At 42.4% G+C, this 15,475-nt stretch overlaps 2 protein-coding genes across 8 annotated transcripts in view; both read right to left on the bottom strand.

Annotated features, from left to right (window-relative positions):
- Positions 1–9,535, bottom strand: part of ZHX1 (zinc fingers and homeoboxes 1) — a 28,221-nt gene extending 18,686 nt beyond the window's left edge. For 3 of the 7 annotated variants that reach the window (XM_027891661.1, XM_027891664.1, XM_027891663.1), the window contains exons 1-2: positions 9,302–9,530; positions 8,405–8,510 (exon numbers count right to left, since the gene is read on the bottom strand). The gene's annotated coding sequence lies outside the window, so the exon portion shown is untranslated. Of the gene's footprint in view, positions 1–8,404; positions 8,511–8,610; positions 8,781–9,301 lie in introns of those variants that run through there. The other 4 variants (XM_027891667.1, XM_027891668.1, XM_027891665.1 and 1 more) reach the window with 3 other exon arrangements.
- Positions 9,536–10,736: 1,201 nt separating this feature from the next.
- The window catches only part of ATAD2 (ATPase family AAA domain containing 2), a 30,053-nt gene continuing 25,314 nt past the window's right edge, over positions 10,737–15,475 (bottom strand). The window contains exons 26-28 of the mRNA XM_027891677.1: positions 14,971–15,095; positions 13,132–13,260; positions 10,737–11,642 (exon numbers count right to left, since the gene is read on the bottom strand). Of these exons, the coding sequence (XP_027747478.1) occupies positions 11,604–11,642; positions 13,132–13,260; positions 14,971–15,095 (293 nt within the window). The 3' untranslated portion in view covers positions 10,737–11,603. The remainder of the gene's footprint in view (positions 11,643–13,131; positions 13,261–14,970; positions 15,096–15,475) is intronic.

Raw genomic sequence — 15,475 nt, 5'->3', positions numbered from 1 at the left:
GCAAAGCGGTTTTATTTGCAACACTGACCTGACTCCACCCCCCTGCTGAGTACTGTACTGTACTTCTTGGATGCTCCCGCTGATTTCTGTGGGAGATAATGTCTTACTCCATGTGTGACACAAGACCTACTCCCTCACTCCCTACCCAGCCCCCCCATCATGCATTCAGAGAGTGGATAAACGTTGTTTACTGCCCATCAACCCAGTGATAAAAAAGTAAAAGACAGCGGACTACAGAGCCTTTCAAACACACTCTGCGTCACTGCGGAAGTCAGAGAGGTGACCACATACTCAAGTTACCATGGAGTAACAAGGGTCTTAAAGAGTCAGCAGAACAGAACAAGTACCTCAGCCCACGGCACAGGGAGCAGGAGGTTTGAAGTTACCGTGTTTCACATGTTCCACCCCACAGGCTCTCCTGGACCAGGAGCCCACAGTCTCTCTTGCTCCTGGCTCACCTAAACGAAGGCCTTCACCGCAGCAGCAGAGTAACCCAGCACCAATCAACAAGTCTTTCACCAGGCTGGTTCCCTATTCCACTATTTTCCAGGCTGGCACTCCAAACCTTGCCTGTGATCCTCATCTCTGTGACTTCCTCTGAACCAGACCCGTGACCCTTCTTGTCACTGCTCAGAGACTGCTCGAGAGGACAATTCCCACTCTGGGAGCCACCGGCTGAGGAAGGTCAGAGGCTGCACCTTTTGCCCCGTTCTGCTGGAGCTGCCTGTCATGTGAGTCTCTCTTGCCAGAGAAACACAAACCTCCGATGTTCAGTCCTGGCAGGGAAGTAACAGTGTGGATTTCCGAAAACAGACTACCCGCTTTCACTTTTTGTCTCTCAAGTACAAAGTATAATGGTGGAAAATTAGCAGAACAGGACTGAAGTGGAATATACGGAGTTAACTAAAACACTGCGCTTAAAATTAATAGCTGTGGACCTGCTTTCTTCTCTTCTTGCATTAGATTTAAACACCATCAAAAACTGGATTAGTTCTGTTTTAAAAAATATAGGTAGCCTAAAGCTTCATAAATATCTCACTGATTTAAGTGAGAATGAGCAGTAAAATTTTATTAAGAAATATTGCATGGGTTGATAAAAACACATTTAAGAGGCAACAGAAAAGCTTAAAAAACATTAGACAGCACAAAACAGCATCAGGGTTGGGGGGGAAGGAAGAGAATAATAAGTATTGTGTTTAAACCACCTATTATTTAGAGTAGGAAAATCAAACTAAGTTTTACTCAGAAACACTTTGTTCATTTACATTCATGTTTCAAGACCGCATTCTCTCATATGAGGAACACCTATTTAATTTACCAACATTAAACCAGACACACTCATTAAGAGCACCAATGACTGCCTGAAGGTCTAACTGTAAGCAGTTTTATTAACAGAATTAAAAAAGAAAATCAGAATTACAACGGTTTTAGTTCATATCACCATTTTAGTTAACTAAGTTGGAAATTCTTGGTGAAAACACTGAATTAATGGCAGTTTATGACTAACCTTTATACACAGACGTTCACTTGGTAGACACTGAAGGTAGAAATTACTTTCTGAATGAGAGAAGTGTTCTGCCTCAAAGTTTAAAAAGCAGGACAGGTTTTTTGTGTGTAAGATCTCCAATTCAGGCTTAGGGATAAGCTCTGCCAGGGCTAAAATCTTAACAGACATGGATACATCATCACAGAAACAATAAATTTAATGTAGCAAGTATAAGAAAGTATGGTATTTTGTCCCACAAAACCATAGGTTTAAAAAAAAGTCATGTTTGAATAAATGTGTTCTTAGATAGGCTATATTTACAATAGTTTAATAATACAGACATGTTATGCTGTTGGGGTGAATTTTAAATTTTAATTTCCAATCAAATGTAGTTTGACATAAATTGGGAATAACAGGAACTAATCACTAACTGAAAAACAGGATATGCATACTTCAGTGTTTTCTAAGAAAGTGACAAAAGCAAAAATGAATACTCTGAGTGTATGTTGAGATAAAAGACTGATCAGGTAAACACTCCCTGATATAATGTATCCCTTTACAAACCAAAACTCTGCAAACTACCACAATATCGCACAATGAGAATCAGACGCCATTTATTAAAGTTACCAGAAGCACAAATCCAAATCAAGCCAAGCAGAAACCATTTATATTGAGGTTCCCTACATGCAGATTTGAGCAGTGATAAAATCACAAATTTTAATTATTCCAGTTCCTATACATCAGGATTGTTTCTGAAATAATGCATTAGTTAAATGTTAACTGGGGGAGACAGGGGAATACAAATACCAGTAAGGAGAGGTAAGATGAACATGTGTAGTATTATTATTAAATCAACCAAACCAGAAGGGCCCAGGATATGACTGGGGTGTGGTACCCAAAGAGAATGTTTATAAGAGTGTCCAAGTTAAACGCGGAGAATAGGCAGGCCTGGAACCCCCATGGGATTAAGATGCATCTGTTGTTGTAGGCAGCCCCAGCAAAATGTTACTGGTTCACTAGCCTGGGGCAAGCTTTTTCTTTTTTTCCTTCTTTTCCTTTTTTGACAGCCAAGTACAATATTAGCTTGCTTTTTTTCCTTTTTTTTTTTTTTTTTTTTTTTTTTTTTTTTTTTTTTTTTTTTTTTTTTTTTTTTTTTTTTTTTTTTTTTTTTTTTTTTTGTCATCGCCAAGCTCAGGCCGGGTGAGAATATTTTGTGTCTAGACTAATAAATGTTTGTAAGGATTTTGCAAGACTGGTTTATGGGAACAGAATCCACTTTTTGTTTTTCTGCTGGAAAATGCAGCATTAAAAGCAAATGAGCACCATCATGCACTTGTTTTAAATTGCATATTAGAGCACTGCTATTTTGTGTGCAATCAATACATAATTTGGAAGAAAAATGCTTTTAAAATTCAAAGCTATCCCTGAGCAGCTAAGGTTCTCTTGGAAACTGAAGGAGGAGTCTGAAATTATTGTTCTTTTGTTTGCATCCCCCAGTGGGAAAGGCAGCACACAACTAGAAACCACTGTGCTCTGAGGCAGCACGAATCACTAAGAATAAAGATCAACCCCCCTTTCATTTAAATATTAGATATTAAAACTGAATCTAGGATGAAGACAAACTAAACAGTCTCCTTTTAAAGCAGTTTTGGGGTTAAATAAAATATCAAAGGGACTACATAAATCTTGTAACTGTCTCTACAGAAATTAAAAAAAGATATTTTGCAAAACATGGCCTGTCTAGACCCCAATTACAAGCATCAACTTAATCAGTGGAAATTACTAGGATATGCATGGGCCAAAACCTACATTTTCTTTTTAATATTTGTTTTGGAGGGCGGGGTATCTCAAGATGAAATGGCTGACTGAGCTTTTTATTTCACTGCTTTGGGTGGAAATGACTGAATCTTTCCACACTAGTGCTGAAGAAGCTGCTCTGGTGCAAAGCAATCTCCAGTCCCAATCCTCCAGCCAGCTCTCACCCTCTGCCTGCCTCTCTCTCTTGCCAGCTCTCTGCAGCAACAGGGCTTAAATGTAGCCTGGTGAGGAAGAGGGCTCCTGCTCAGTAATTCACAGATAGTAATTACTATCTGTAATTGAGCATGACATCTGGAAATAGGATATTCACTCATAGAAAGGAGCATATAGCTGCAAATTCTGCCCTTAGAACTACCTTGTGCCTATATGCATCTGGCTTAAACTGCAGTAGAAGTATTTCCCACTCTGCCAGTAAGCACGTGTGACATTAGAGTACGGTGTTCACACCATCATCATCATGAAAATATTAATATACTAGAAAGCTTTCAAAGCAAAGGATTCTTAACTAAAATTTCAGTATACTCAGTAATGTAAAACTTCTCCCTCTCTGGACATTACACACAATGACTAATATATCTCGCTAAGGATGTGCACATGTGATTATTTCTTTACTACGTGTGGAAAGAGTAAACTTACTTTACTTCAATATTACTCTTTTCTCCCACCTCTTTCTCTCCTATCCCCCAAAAAAACAATAGCTGATATTAATGAGACCTTATACTTTCCTTGAAAGAACCAAAGAAGTAGAGAATTAATTAATTAAAAAAAAAAAAAAAAAAAAGCTCTTATCAAGAATCAGAGTTAAAATGAATGGTTTTGGACTGTAGGATAAAATACCCAAAGTTGTAATCACCTCACGAAAACAGTCTCCGTCCATGCTAAATTATTTCTTTTAATGAAATAAAAAAAATTAGTTCTCTACTCACCAACAAACTCCAACAAATTTAAGTAAAATATATTAAGAAGTCAAATTTGAAAAACACTCACGAGGTACAAGGAGTAAAGTTGTGTGTGTTTGCATCATATTTAAACAGATACCTGCAATGCCAGCAGGGATCTTGTAAGGGCATCAATTCCTCACACTGATCCATGCACAAAAAACCTGAACTTGCAACACTCCAGGTATGGTGAACCCTTTGTCAGACAGATCCCCACCGAGAAGCTGGGAGGACAGAGAGCCATTAAGTATTGAACCCTGCAAACAGGGCTGAACATCATGCAGTGCTGAATGCTCCAAAAACTCCAGCAAAGCTACAAATGTGTTTCACCTTGTGGAGAATCCTACTGAGGAACCGAACACCTGAGCCTTCACGTTTGCTCCATCTAACTCACTTGGCAACTGCTGCCAAGTGCCCAGCTCCTCAGAGAGCCCTCAGCTCCCACTGATTTTGCTGAAGGCATCTGACCCATGCGTAAGAGTCAGTATTTTTCTACTTTGAAGGTATTCTAAATATTAACTAGAAATCTGGACTTTCTGAAAAAGCACACACTGTAACTAAGGTATTACCACCAGTCTTCTACAGCTGAGGTATTAATAACTATTCTTTCCTGACTCCTTCCCCACTGTGTCTCTTTTACTCTTTTTTGGACACAGAACATTCCTAGATATCAACTAACCTGATTAGCAAGAACCTTAACACCCATGCACAGAGCCAGCAGGAGAGTTTTACAATCAACAGCATTTTGACATACAAAGCATGTCTTTCCATTATAACACAGGGAGGAAAGTAACCACATTAGTACCATGTTTTGTTTACATTAGTGTGTCTCATTTTTTAGGAAAGGCAAGCTTAGAAACCTCTACCAAGATTGCCCTGGACTATGCAAACATGCATTTCCAGCTATGAAGTTCTCAGCAACTTTCTAAGCTAAGACAATGTTAAGATAATCACATCCAAACCTATAAGCAGTGACTCAAGCCTTAAAATCTGTACAAAATAATTGCCCAGTTCACAGAATTCATTAAGGTAACAGCTATTTTCAGAGTGCTGGACACGTGGAACTTTTACCATCTCCATCAGAAAGCTCAAAAGCTCCTATCTGTCCTGCTGCCTGGTGGAGTGAGTTCGGCACTCACCCCACGACGCTGGCTTTGCCAAGCAGCGAGGGTTGGCGTTAGACACGCCTCGCTGCACAGCCCTGGCTGCCCATTCTTCAAACAAAACTGCCAGCCTTTGGGCCTTGCTTGAGCAACAGCTTCAAACTGTGGGTCCCTGGAAGCATGTGAAATTCCTTCAGCTCCTAGGGAGTTCAACGGACAAGGAAGGTGAGGAGCGTACTGCAAAACACCACTGGGAGAAGGCCAAGCTGCACAGAGTGAACCTAAAATACCAAAATCACTTTCTTGAATAGCTGCAAACATGATGTGAATCATGTTCTTTCAAAGTAGAATACACTGAGCTCCTTTAGACCTGTCAGGCACAAGCAGAGCTTCTGTGCTTTAACATGATAATGTGTCTTTTCATAATTTTAATAGTTTAATAAACATACACTACATTCAAGTTTCTGCCCCTTTTAGATCATATTCCTTTTCAGAGGATTCTACTGAACTGTAACATTTACTATGATCTCAAAGCTTTTGAGGATAAAAGAGTGGTACATATCTTCTAACAAGTGACAACAGCAGACTTTTGCTCTATTTGGGCTGATCTCTGAAGCTAGTTAGAAACAATCCACTGGTAGTAGAGACACTTCTAAGAAATATGTACCACTTCACTGAACTTTGAAGGATATGAAAAAGACTTGAGAGCACCTTCTAAACTTCCTTCCGATTCCTTGACAGCAAGACCACAGAACTGGGAATGCACCATCAGTTTAAGTGATGCAAGGCATAGAATTATGAAATGCCATCTAAGTCGCTCAGGATAAAGAAATGTATCATTTTTGCTGGCTTCCACCTCCACAGAAAAAGAAACAACTGTTTATGCAGCAAAATAGTTTGACTATTTGGAAAGATCCTGAACTAGCCATGAAAATTTAAAAAAGAAAAAAAAAAAGAGAGAAAGAAAAAAAAAGAGAGAGAAGATGAATGGGAATAAAGACAGTAATTTTGAGTTAATAAGACTAATGATGCTGACAATATAAGAAATTTAAAGAATAACAACAAAATTGTATTCTTAGGTGTATATTCACCAAAGGTCATGCCACTGACAGGTAGTGGGGAACTACACGAGTAGAACACTAAGATCAGTATTGCTGTCTATTTAGGAAACAGCAAGAAAACAAAAGGGAAAATGGTACTATACTGAAAATTGCACCAGTTGTAAACAAGTCCCTGACAGCTCAGAGGCAAACCATCTTGGACATTTATGGATCAATGACCCCGCATCTGAAGCACAAGGAGAGGGAATACTGACCATTAACGCAGAGAATAGAACAGCACGTCCGTGCATTCAGCTAAAAATGGGCAGAACATTCCCTCACGCCATGCCCCCAAAACTGTTATCACACAGGACTTTAATTTAACAGACACTGATCATTCTGCAAATGTACAGATCATCCTGTAAATTTTACAGCAGGCTCAGGATTTATAAAAATCAGGAAACAGAAAAATACTGAATTTGGTACTGTGAAACCTGGACTAGACCTCAGCTTGACACGTAAGAGAAACTGATCACAAAAATAAAGATGAGCCAGAGCTTATCTACAAGTGATTGTGCCTTGCTTATATTTATTATGCGTCAACAGAATAAAACCCAGTTCATACAGACTTGGTTTTTTTAAAGTTCCAGCTTCATAAAGCTGCAAAAAATCCTGTACTCAGATTTGAGGAAAGAATCTGATTTCAAAGACTTTTTATCAAGTAAGACTCTTTGAAAGTCACATACAAAGAAAAGGGTCACTGGTCACAAGTAGATGAGAATTAACCAAAAACTTAAACCTTTCCCTCAGACTACATATAAACAAATGGAGGGGAAACTAGGGGAGACACCTCAGGATAGCAATAAGCTTAACTAAAATGCTACAAACTACTCAGTGAAGCAGAAGACACAAGAAGGAGTCTTTTTGGTGCATTAGGAACAAAAGGAATCCTCATGTTATTATGAAGTCCATTATTTGATAGGAATTCTTCAGTACTGAGAATCTACAAAAGGCAGAACGGTTCGATTCACAGCTCTGACAGTCTCCAACAATAAGTATTGTGACAAACTTTGTGATAAATATTGTCTATTCCAATAATAACCTACAGTTATAAATGACAGCAATTAAAGCTAGACACCAGGACACTGTTAAACCACTCACAGGTCATCAAGAGTACTGCAAGAGAAGAAATCATCCAGAAGAGAGTCATAAGAAATACTAGGAGAGTAGAAAAGTAAGCCTCACAAAAGCAAGCTCTACCTCAAAGTACAATGTTTTACAAAGCCAAGTTTGGGCACAATCACAGTATATACATGCATTATCCAGATGTGATAGCAGAGGGCTTTTCAGTCTAGCAAAGATACAAGAACCACTAGCCTGAATTTAAAAGCAAGTAATTTCAGTTATACAAAATGGCACCTACTTCTAATCGGCTCATGGGAATTCATTTAACAGCACAAGTAAAATAGACTGCCTTGCTGGCAATGTTTAAACACAGCAACAAAAGGGTTTTCTAAATGATGCATTCTCACTCAAAGAGGTCATAATTCAGGGCAGTCCTCTAGTCTGTATCACGCAGGTCGTTTTAAACATAGTTTCTGTAAGTACTCACAAGCTTTTCTTTGGCCTGAAGGCCTTCTGAACTAAAACAAACAACAAACAGACCACTAGTGAAAACCATCAGCACAGCTTTTAAAATTCCTCTTTCTTACATTTGAGTGAATATTTGTTTTCATGTAACAAGTCTCGTAACAAAATTCACTTTTTATTGATATGCTCATATGCAGTTTGACATGCACAATATGCTCTCTGTACATCTCTATTTTAAAAAGTAGCATCTATTCCAGTTTGCAGACCCAGCCACCTCAGCCTTCACTATTTTACCCGACACTGAGTGCACAGTAAACTTCTTCAACCTTCCACTATTTAACCTGCCCAAGCAGCTCAGAAATTGTGGGTCCCTTCCAACTCAAGAATAATCTGTGATTCTGTACAAACAAATAAAGCACAAGTACCTACCAGATGACGTTCACTATTGCAGGTTCTCTGAGCCCTTTCAGAGATCTAGAACTGCCTCCATTACATGGTTTATTGAAGTCGGTGTTGATCTCCAGCGCTGCACATCCTGGTATAGAGGAGAGCCGAGCGTGAGAACGCACCCCCAAAAACCCAGACACCCCCGGAGGAGCAAACCAGACATCTTCCCCAACTTTGCCTGCACATACACTGTGCTGCTCTTCCACGCTCGCCCCCGCACCGCAACGCCACGGGATGCGAGACAACTCTGCAGCCAGAACTTCATGGCTCGTTGGCTGCCGTCAGTCTGTCTGTCAGTCTGTCCGTCCCAGCGCTGACACCGGGCGGGAACTCGCCGGCTCCTCCGGGCGCACCGGGATTACTGAACTTCTTTGACTCTCTTTTCTGACTGACAAGTCAGACATATCTTCCCCCACCCTGTGACGAGCAAAATCCCGGCACAGGGCGGAGGAGGGAGGAACGGGGAGAGGAGCTCGAAGAGGTTTAACCCCGCTGGGCGCCGGGCCGGGGGGACACGCACCGCCCGCTGCCAAGGGATGCCCCTGCTCTCCGTGCCCGCCCGGAGCCCGCCGGCGCCGACGGGCGATGACCCCCGGCCAGGGGGGCAGCACCGCCGCCAGACAATGGGGAGGCGGGCGGGGCGCGGCCGCCCCACCGCGCCCACGCCGCGGGCACCGTCCCTGCCGGGCCCGGCCCGCCCGCCCCCGCCCGCGGGAGCCGCCCTCGCCCCGGGGCGGCGGCGCTGTCCCGTCCCCGCCGGGGGAGCGCCGGGGCCGCTCCCGGGGGAAGCGGAGGCGGGCGCAGGGCGCCGCCTCCCCGGGGAGCGGAGCTCGACCTCCCGCCTGCCGGCGCCGAGAGCCCCCCCCAGCGAGCCCTTACCTGCCGGCGCTGCTCCGCCTCGCCCCCTCAGCCCGCGCCGCCGCCCGCCCGCCGCCTGCGCTCACGGCCGCGCCGCCATCTTGCGCTCCACAAACTACTGCACTTCTTTCGGGGCGGGGGGGCGGCGGATGGGCCGGGAGCTCCCAACGCCGCGGCCGCCCGCGCCCTCGCCTCGCCCCGCGGCGCCCACTCGCATCCTCCCGGCGCGGCGCTGCCCCGGGGCGGGAGCGCGGCGAGCGGCGGCGAGCGCGGCCGCTGCCTCAGCCGCCCTGGCAGCGAGCGGGGGCGGAGCCGCTCCCGCCGCCCCGCCCGTCGGGCGGTGGACACCGGGCGCGGGGGCTGCCCCGGCCCCGCAGCGCCGCGGCCCGGGGGGCACCGACGGCTCCTGGGCCGGGCGGGAAGGAGCGGGAGCGGCAGGGCCGGAGCTCCGGGGCGGCGGTGGCGCCCCCGCAGCCGCCTCTCCGCCGGCAAAGTTCGGCTCTGCGCTCGGCCCTCCCGCCGCGCCCGGGACGGGCTGTCAGGGCAGCGGCGCCTCCAGCCCCGGGAAGGCTCTTCAGCGACGCCGGCCCGGAGGTGCCGCCGACGGAGGACACAGGGTCAGAGCCCCAAACAAGAGAAGCGGCTCTGAGGAAAAGGGCAGTCCACCCCATTCTTTGAGTTTTTTGGTTTTGATTTTTTTGTTGTTGTTGTTTTGTTTTTTTCCCCCAGTTACAGAACTTCGAGAAAGGAGACCTCTCTCACTTTAGTCCATACAAAATATTTTAGTCAATATTTGGTTTTTACTCCCGCTGCACCCTTCTGAAAAACGTTGTTTCCATATACTGTTTCTTTCATCACTGTGTGCTGCTTTGGGTCAGACACTAAAATGTGACCGTTTCCCTGAGAAAGAAAAATAAAGATATGGATTGTGAGAGCCTTTAACCGTTCACCGCTCGACAGGGAAGATGAAGATCTACACAAGCGGAAACATTTTTTAAAGATCTGCCTAGGTACAGTATCCTGTCAAGACTAGTGACAGGAAAGCATTTGATCAAATCTCAGAAGAGCAAAAGTCTTGATCCCAGGAATGTTTCTGCTTCCTCATTTCAACCCTGTCACTCCTGTTCAGTTTTCCAAACAGTTCTCCTGGGGAATGCAGTCAGCAAACCGCCCCCAGGCACGCTGGAAAGCAGTGACAGGAGCCAAGATAGAGATCAAGTTAAGGAAAAGTAACCATTTATTATATTTCCGATGTAATACATTAAAATTTTTAATGTAATTTTTTTTTTTCTGCTGGGCTTGCCTTTGTTGTGTAACATACACCAGGAGTGGAAAGGAAGCTGCTCACATTCACCTCTTCTTTTAAAACCTTAATATCTGTGCTGGTTTATAAGTGCAAGGTTATTCATGATCAAAATTACTCTGTGATTAAAATAGAGCAGACACTACACACCACTAAAAAGAGATTAATTTTTTATTAATACCCAAACAGAGAAAAGAAAATGTGCGTAACACACAAATGTTTGAAGAATCACACTAAAAGGACACAAAGAAAGAACACTACTGACACTGGCAAGAAACCAAACACAGAGGAATTGCACAGTTCGGCGTTCAGTATCACCATACGTTGTGTGTGAACAGCAAAGGATCATGCCACATATTTTATGACAATGAAATTTTGTATAAGTTGTGATATAGTGAAACTTTGTCTTGGTCTCATTTTTTTAATATAAATGTCAAATTAACAGATAAATTTTCTCTGCTGGTTTGAGAAGGAACATCTTCAAAACAGGATATTGCTTTGCTTTTACTTCAATATATTTATTGCAAACAATATATTCACTTTTATGTAATAAACAGATTTCAATCTCCCCAGGTAACTAGAAAACTATTTACAACTTAATTTAACTAGAGGCCACCTGATCAACTAGAAGTGATATTAAATGCTTTTCTCCAGTATTAAGATTGTCATTATTACAAACATAACTAAACTTTACCTTAGAAAGTTACAGTAGTAAATCTTGCTTTGTTTCAAGTTAGTTTTTCTTTTAAAGAGAGGTACTGAAATTATCTACTCAGATCTGCATTCCAAAGGCAATCACAGCAGTACGTCACGTAAAAATATACACAGATAGCAGGGAAATATCAAATAAAAATGATTAAATTACTTTGAGCTTTCTTAATAAATTTTAAGATATATTTGTTTCATATATGTATAAATATATGTGTAGAACTAGTATTTATTGAGCTATGCAAAGAAAAGAGCATGCAACCAGAAGGAAACATTACAGAGTATGTGAAGTCAAGTGTCTGAAATCAAGTATCATGGATAACTGAAGGCTGTAATTTCTTTCTTCATTGCCTAAAAAGAAAAAAAAGACAAATCAGAAGTCAGTGTGAATACAGGCTTGAGAACCTTGTTTACTTCTTCATCAAAAGAAGCAAGAATCTGTATATACATACAATAGTTATCTAATAGTTAGTCATAATTTAGCTGCTTCTGCCATCACAACATTGTTCTATACCCATTGGCTTCAAACACATCCTTACGCACCCAAAATAGTGTAGGCTAGAAAAACTGCAGGGATCTGTATCAAGGGGCTGTGGATCTCAGTGGTGCGTAGATCAAGGGTGCTTTTAACAAACAGAAACGAGACAGTTTCCAAAGAGCCACAACTAAAAGCTGTAACTGTTCTTTTCTGAATAAATAGTTTGTTAAAGTCTCTCTCTTCATACAGTAGAACTCACTCCTGGACTGACTTGTGACTCATTATGAATAGGAGATATTTTTTTCATTAAAGCTCAAAGTAAAAGTAGAAAACAAAGAAAGAAATCCAGTCCTGTCACAAAAGCTCACAAGCCCCAAAAGTAACAAACAAATCCCTTGTCATGCTAAAACACATCATTATTCTAGAAGAGGTGGGTGCCATTTTCAAGAACGGCATTCCTGGATCCAAATAATCCTTGCTGTTGCACAATCAGAGTGGAGTCTCTGTTCTAACTCCTTACTGGGCATGGAAGAAGAGATCAAGATGACCAGGGCTAAAGAGAAGAGGCTTCCTGGTTTTTTTTAAGGAAGACTGAGAGGCATAAAGAATTTCATCTGTTCTTAGGCACAACCATCTGAAACAAATGAATTCTAGAACCTTGAAGCTGAAGACTGAATATCCAACCTATCTTCATCAACTCAATACTGAGAATGCCTGACTGGGACCATGGGTCCCTATGGAATATTTCTGACAAGTTCTGACATGTTGGAAATCCTCTCTTAGAGGAGGATGAGATTAGAGAGTTTGACTCAATAGCATTGTTAAACCATCATAGGCAGGAAGCTCCCCCTATGTGAAATTAAAGATGCTTGAGCTATGCTAGTTAAAAAGAAAGTCTGGTGAGGCTAGAGACTAAAGTCTCTAATTCTCCTTATGTTTCATAACAAATAAATTTCTTTTCAAGAATGGAATGACTGCTATACAAGTGTTACCATGTGTGACTGCCCACAAGGGGAGAAGAAGTGACAGACTGAGAAAAGCACCCTCCTTTCCCAGCCCCCCACCCCTAAAAAGGTGCTGGAGCAGGACTAGTGACAGACAGGTCAACTGCTTTGAGAGGGCTTCTCTGAGGGGACCCATCATCTTAAAGCCTTTTCCTGCTGAACTGCCAACACTGAAGCCAAATGCAACAATGGATAAATGTTTTCCAGACTGAAATGAACAAGTCTTGTAACACAGGCAACAAAGTAGTAAAGAGTAATGCTAAATAAGTGTGATGTTCACAGGGCACACATACACATATGTAAGACACACACACACACATAATAACGGCAGAAAATGCTCTAAGACAAGAGAAATTACCTTCACTAATTCCTTTTTGTTGCCATCTTCCCGGTGCTGGTAAATGCACTGGCTAAGAACAGCGTATAGTTTCTCCATGCGAAATATACTGACATTCTCGGTCAGCACAGCGATAGAATGCAACACTTGCTGAAGAGAAAAATGGAAGTGAGTTAAGAATAGCACAATATAAACTGCAAACAGAAAATGTAGAATGTGGCACAGGTGCACAGCCAGCATTCCACGTGAAAATATTTCTACCTGCTGCTACATAGGGGACTGCATGCTCTTCTGAGTGTTCATCAAGTTCTAGGCCTATTACCAAGCAAATAAGTGATAAACCCAAAACAACCGAAACCTCAAACAAAAAAAATCACCCCAAACAAAACCAAGCAGCCACAGATTGGAGGTTCACCCAGCTTATTGACTGCAGTTGAGTTCCAAAGGGGGTCTCTGGCAAAAGCAACAAGTTCCAGTGGCATCCGTGTTACAGAAACAAGTTTTCTAAAAGACATATTTCGTGACTGTAGCTCTGTCCTCACAGCTGAAACATCTGTAAGGGCTGTACAATACAACTTATCCAGTGGGCAACAACTTAGCATGTGCTATTAGCACCCTGGTGCTAGAGAAACCTATGTGGATTCTCTACACACACAAGCAGGCAGCAACGAGAGCTTCCTCACGATGGGAAGCGGAGGGGCAGGCACCAATCTCTGCTCTCTGATGACCAGTGACAGGACCCAATGGAATGGCATTAAGCTGTGTCTGGGGAGGTTTAGGTTGGATATTAGGAAAAAGTTATTCAGAGAGTGGTTGGGCACTGGAACAGGCTCCCCCAGGAAGCAGCAATGACCCCAAGCCTGACAGAGTTCAAGAAGTGCTTGGATGATGCTCTCAGTCACATGGTGTGATTCTTGGGGTGTCCTGTGCAGAGCCAGGAGTTGGACTCGATAATTCTTGTGGGTCCCTTCCAACTCAGCATATTCTATGATTCTATGAACAAAATCTCATGAAATTTGCTTGCTTAGGAAGTCAGCCTTAAAAAGTTAGTTTCCCTCTTCTCACTCCATTTCTCATCATGGCAGGCAAACAGCAGCTGCCCTGATTTGACCAATCTTCAGGACCTCAACCTAGCAACTTCCCAAATTTCCCTCACTGCAACATCTCCTGAAGCAGGCCAGGTCATTCTTCTTACCCTCTCCAATTCATGCAAATGAACTTTGTTTACCACCTACAGCTATGCCCTTTTTTGACCCTTCCCCAGGTGTATCCTAGGATAGCACCTTCTCTGCTACAGGGGACTGGAAAAGCCTTGTAACACTGTGCCTGTATGAATGCAGAATTCTAACACTGGATTCTGAAAGCATCTGAGAAAAGCAGGAATTAGTATTTTATCCAGGATGAGCTTTGGGTCAACCCAAACTTCAGGTTAACTTCAGGTTAAAAGTCATCACTGCTAAAAATCAAGGTCCTTTTCCAATTCCTAATAAATGAAAACGTGCAAACAGCAAACGAAAACAACTCCCAATCCATCATAAAAATTGCCAATACATTAATAACCAATAGTACTAGCAGTGGGTGTCAGTGGGATATTTTAAAATTTAACAAGCCCTGTTACATTAAACTAGGGAGAGAACCCAGTCTCCTGAATTTCAGCTCACCAAAAGCAAGAAGAGCAGTCTAACCAGCTGTGGAAGAAATGGTCATAGTCTATTACAGGTTGAATTATTTCACAAGCTACATATCCCGCCCATAAATTGTCTGAAATTGCATTGATTAACAACTGATTTCACTTACAATTCTATATGTAGCAAGAAAATGTTCTACTTCAGTATTAATAAAATTGAAATTTAGACTTACTTTGAGCTCACAGTAATCCACTAACATGCTCTGTGTGCCAATTTTCACGGCTTTCCCGACACAAACCAGCTGTTTTTCCTCCACCTGAGAACATCTTGCACGAGTCACGCGCTGTACCCATAAATCTGGAACAACACAGATTCCTAAGTAAGGATTTCTCTTTATTTGGAATACATAGTATGAATGAAGTATCCTGTACCTGGAAAAGAGTACTTCTCTGCAATAACAAAGACAGAACTGCTTCCATTTTTCACTGATAAATGCTTGACTTTTACATTCTTTCTTGCAAAAGTCACTGCTCCATAAAAACTAGAAACTTACACACAAAAAAAAAGGCACTAGACAAAAAGGCAGGTAAAACCAGGAAAGAAACCAGTCACACTGCCAGTATAGCACTGCACAGTAAAGTAATTTAGGTTGGGAAACAGATCTTACACTGCAAGCAGCAGTTCATCTTTTCTATTTCACACACAACCGTGGATCCTCACTGCTTGAAGTACAGCTT

The sequence above is a fragment of the Empidonax traillii genome, unplaced genomic scaffold, assembly GCF_003031625.1.
Source record: "Empidonax traillii isolate 1590-97213 ecotype Southwest subspecies unplaced genomic scaffold, ASM303162v1 scaffold325:size649781, whole genome shotgun sequence".
Lineage (NCBI taxonomy): Eukaryota > Metazoa > Chordata > Aves > Passeriformes > Tyrannidae > Empidonax > Empidonax traillii.
This window is presented reverse-complemented; position numbering and strand designations above follow the sequence as displayed.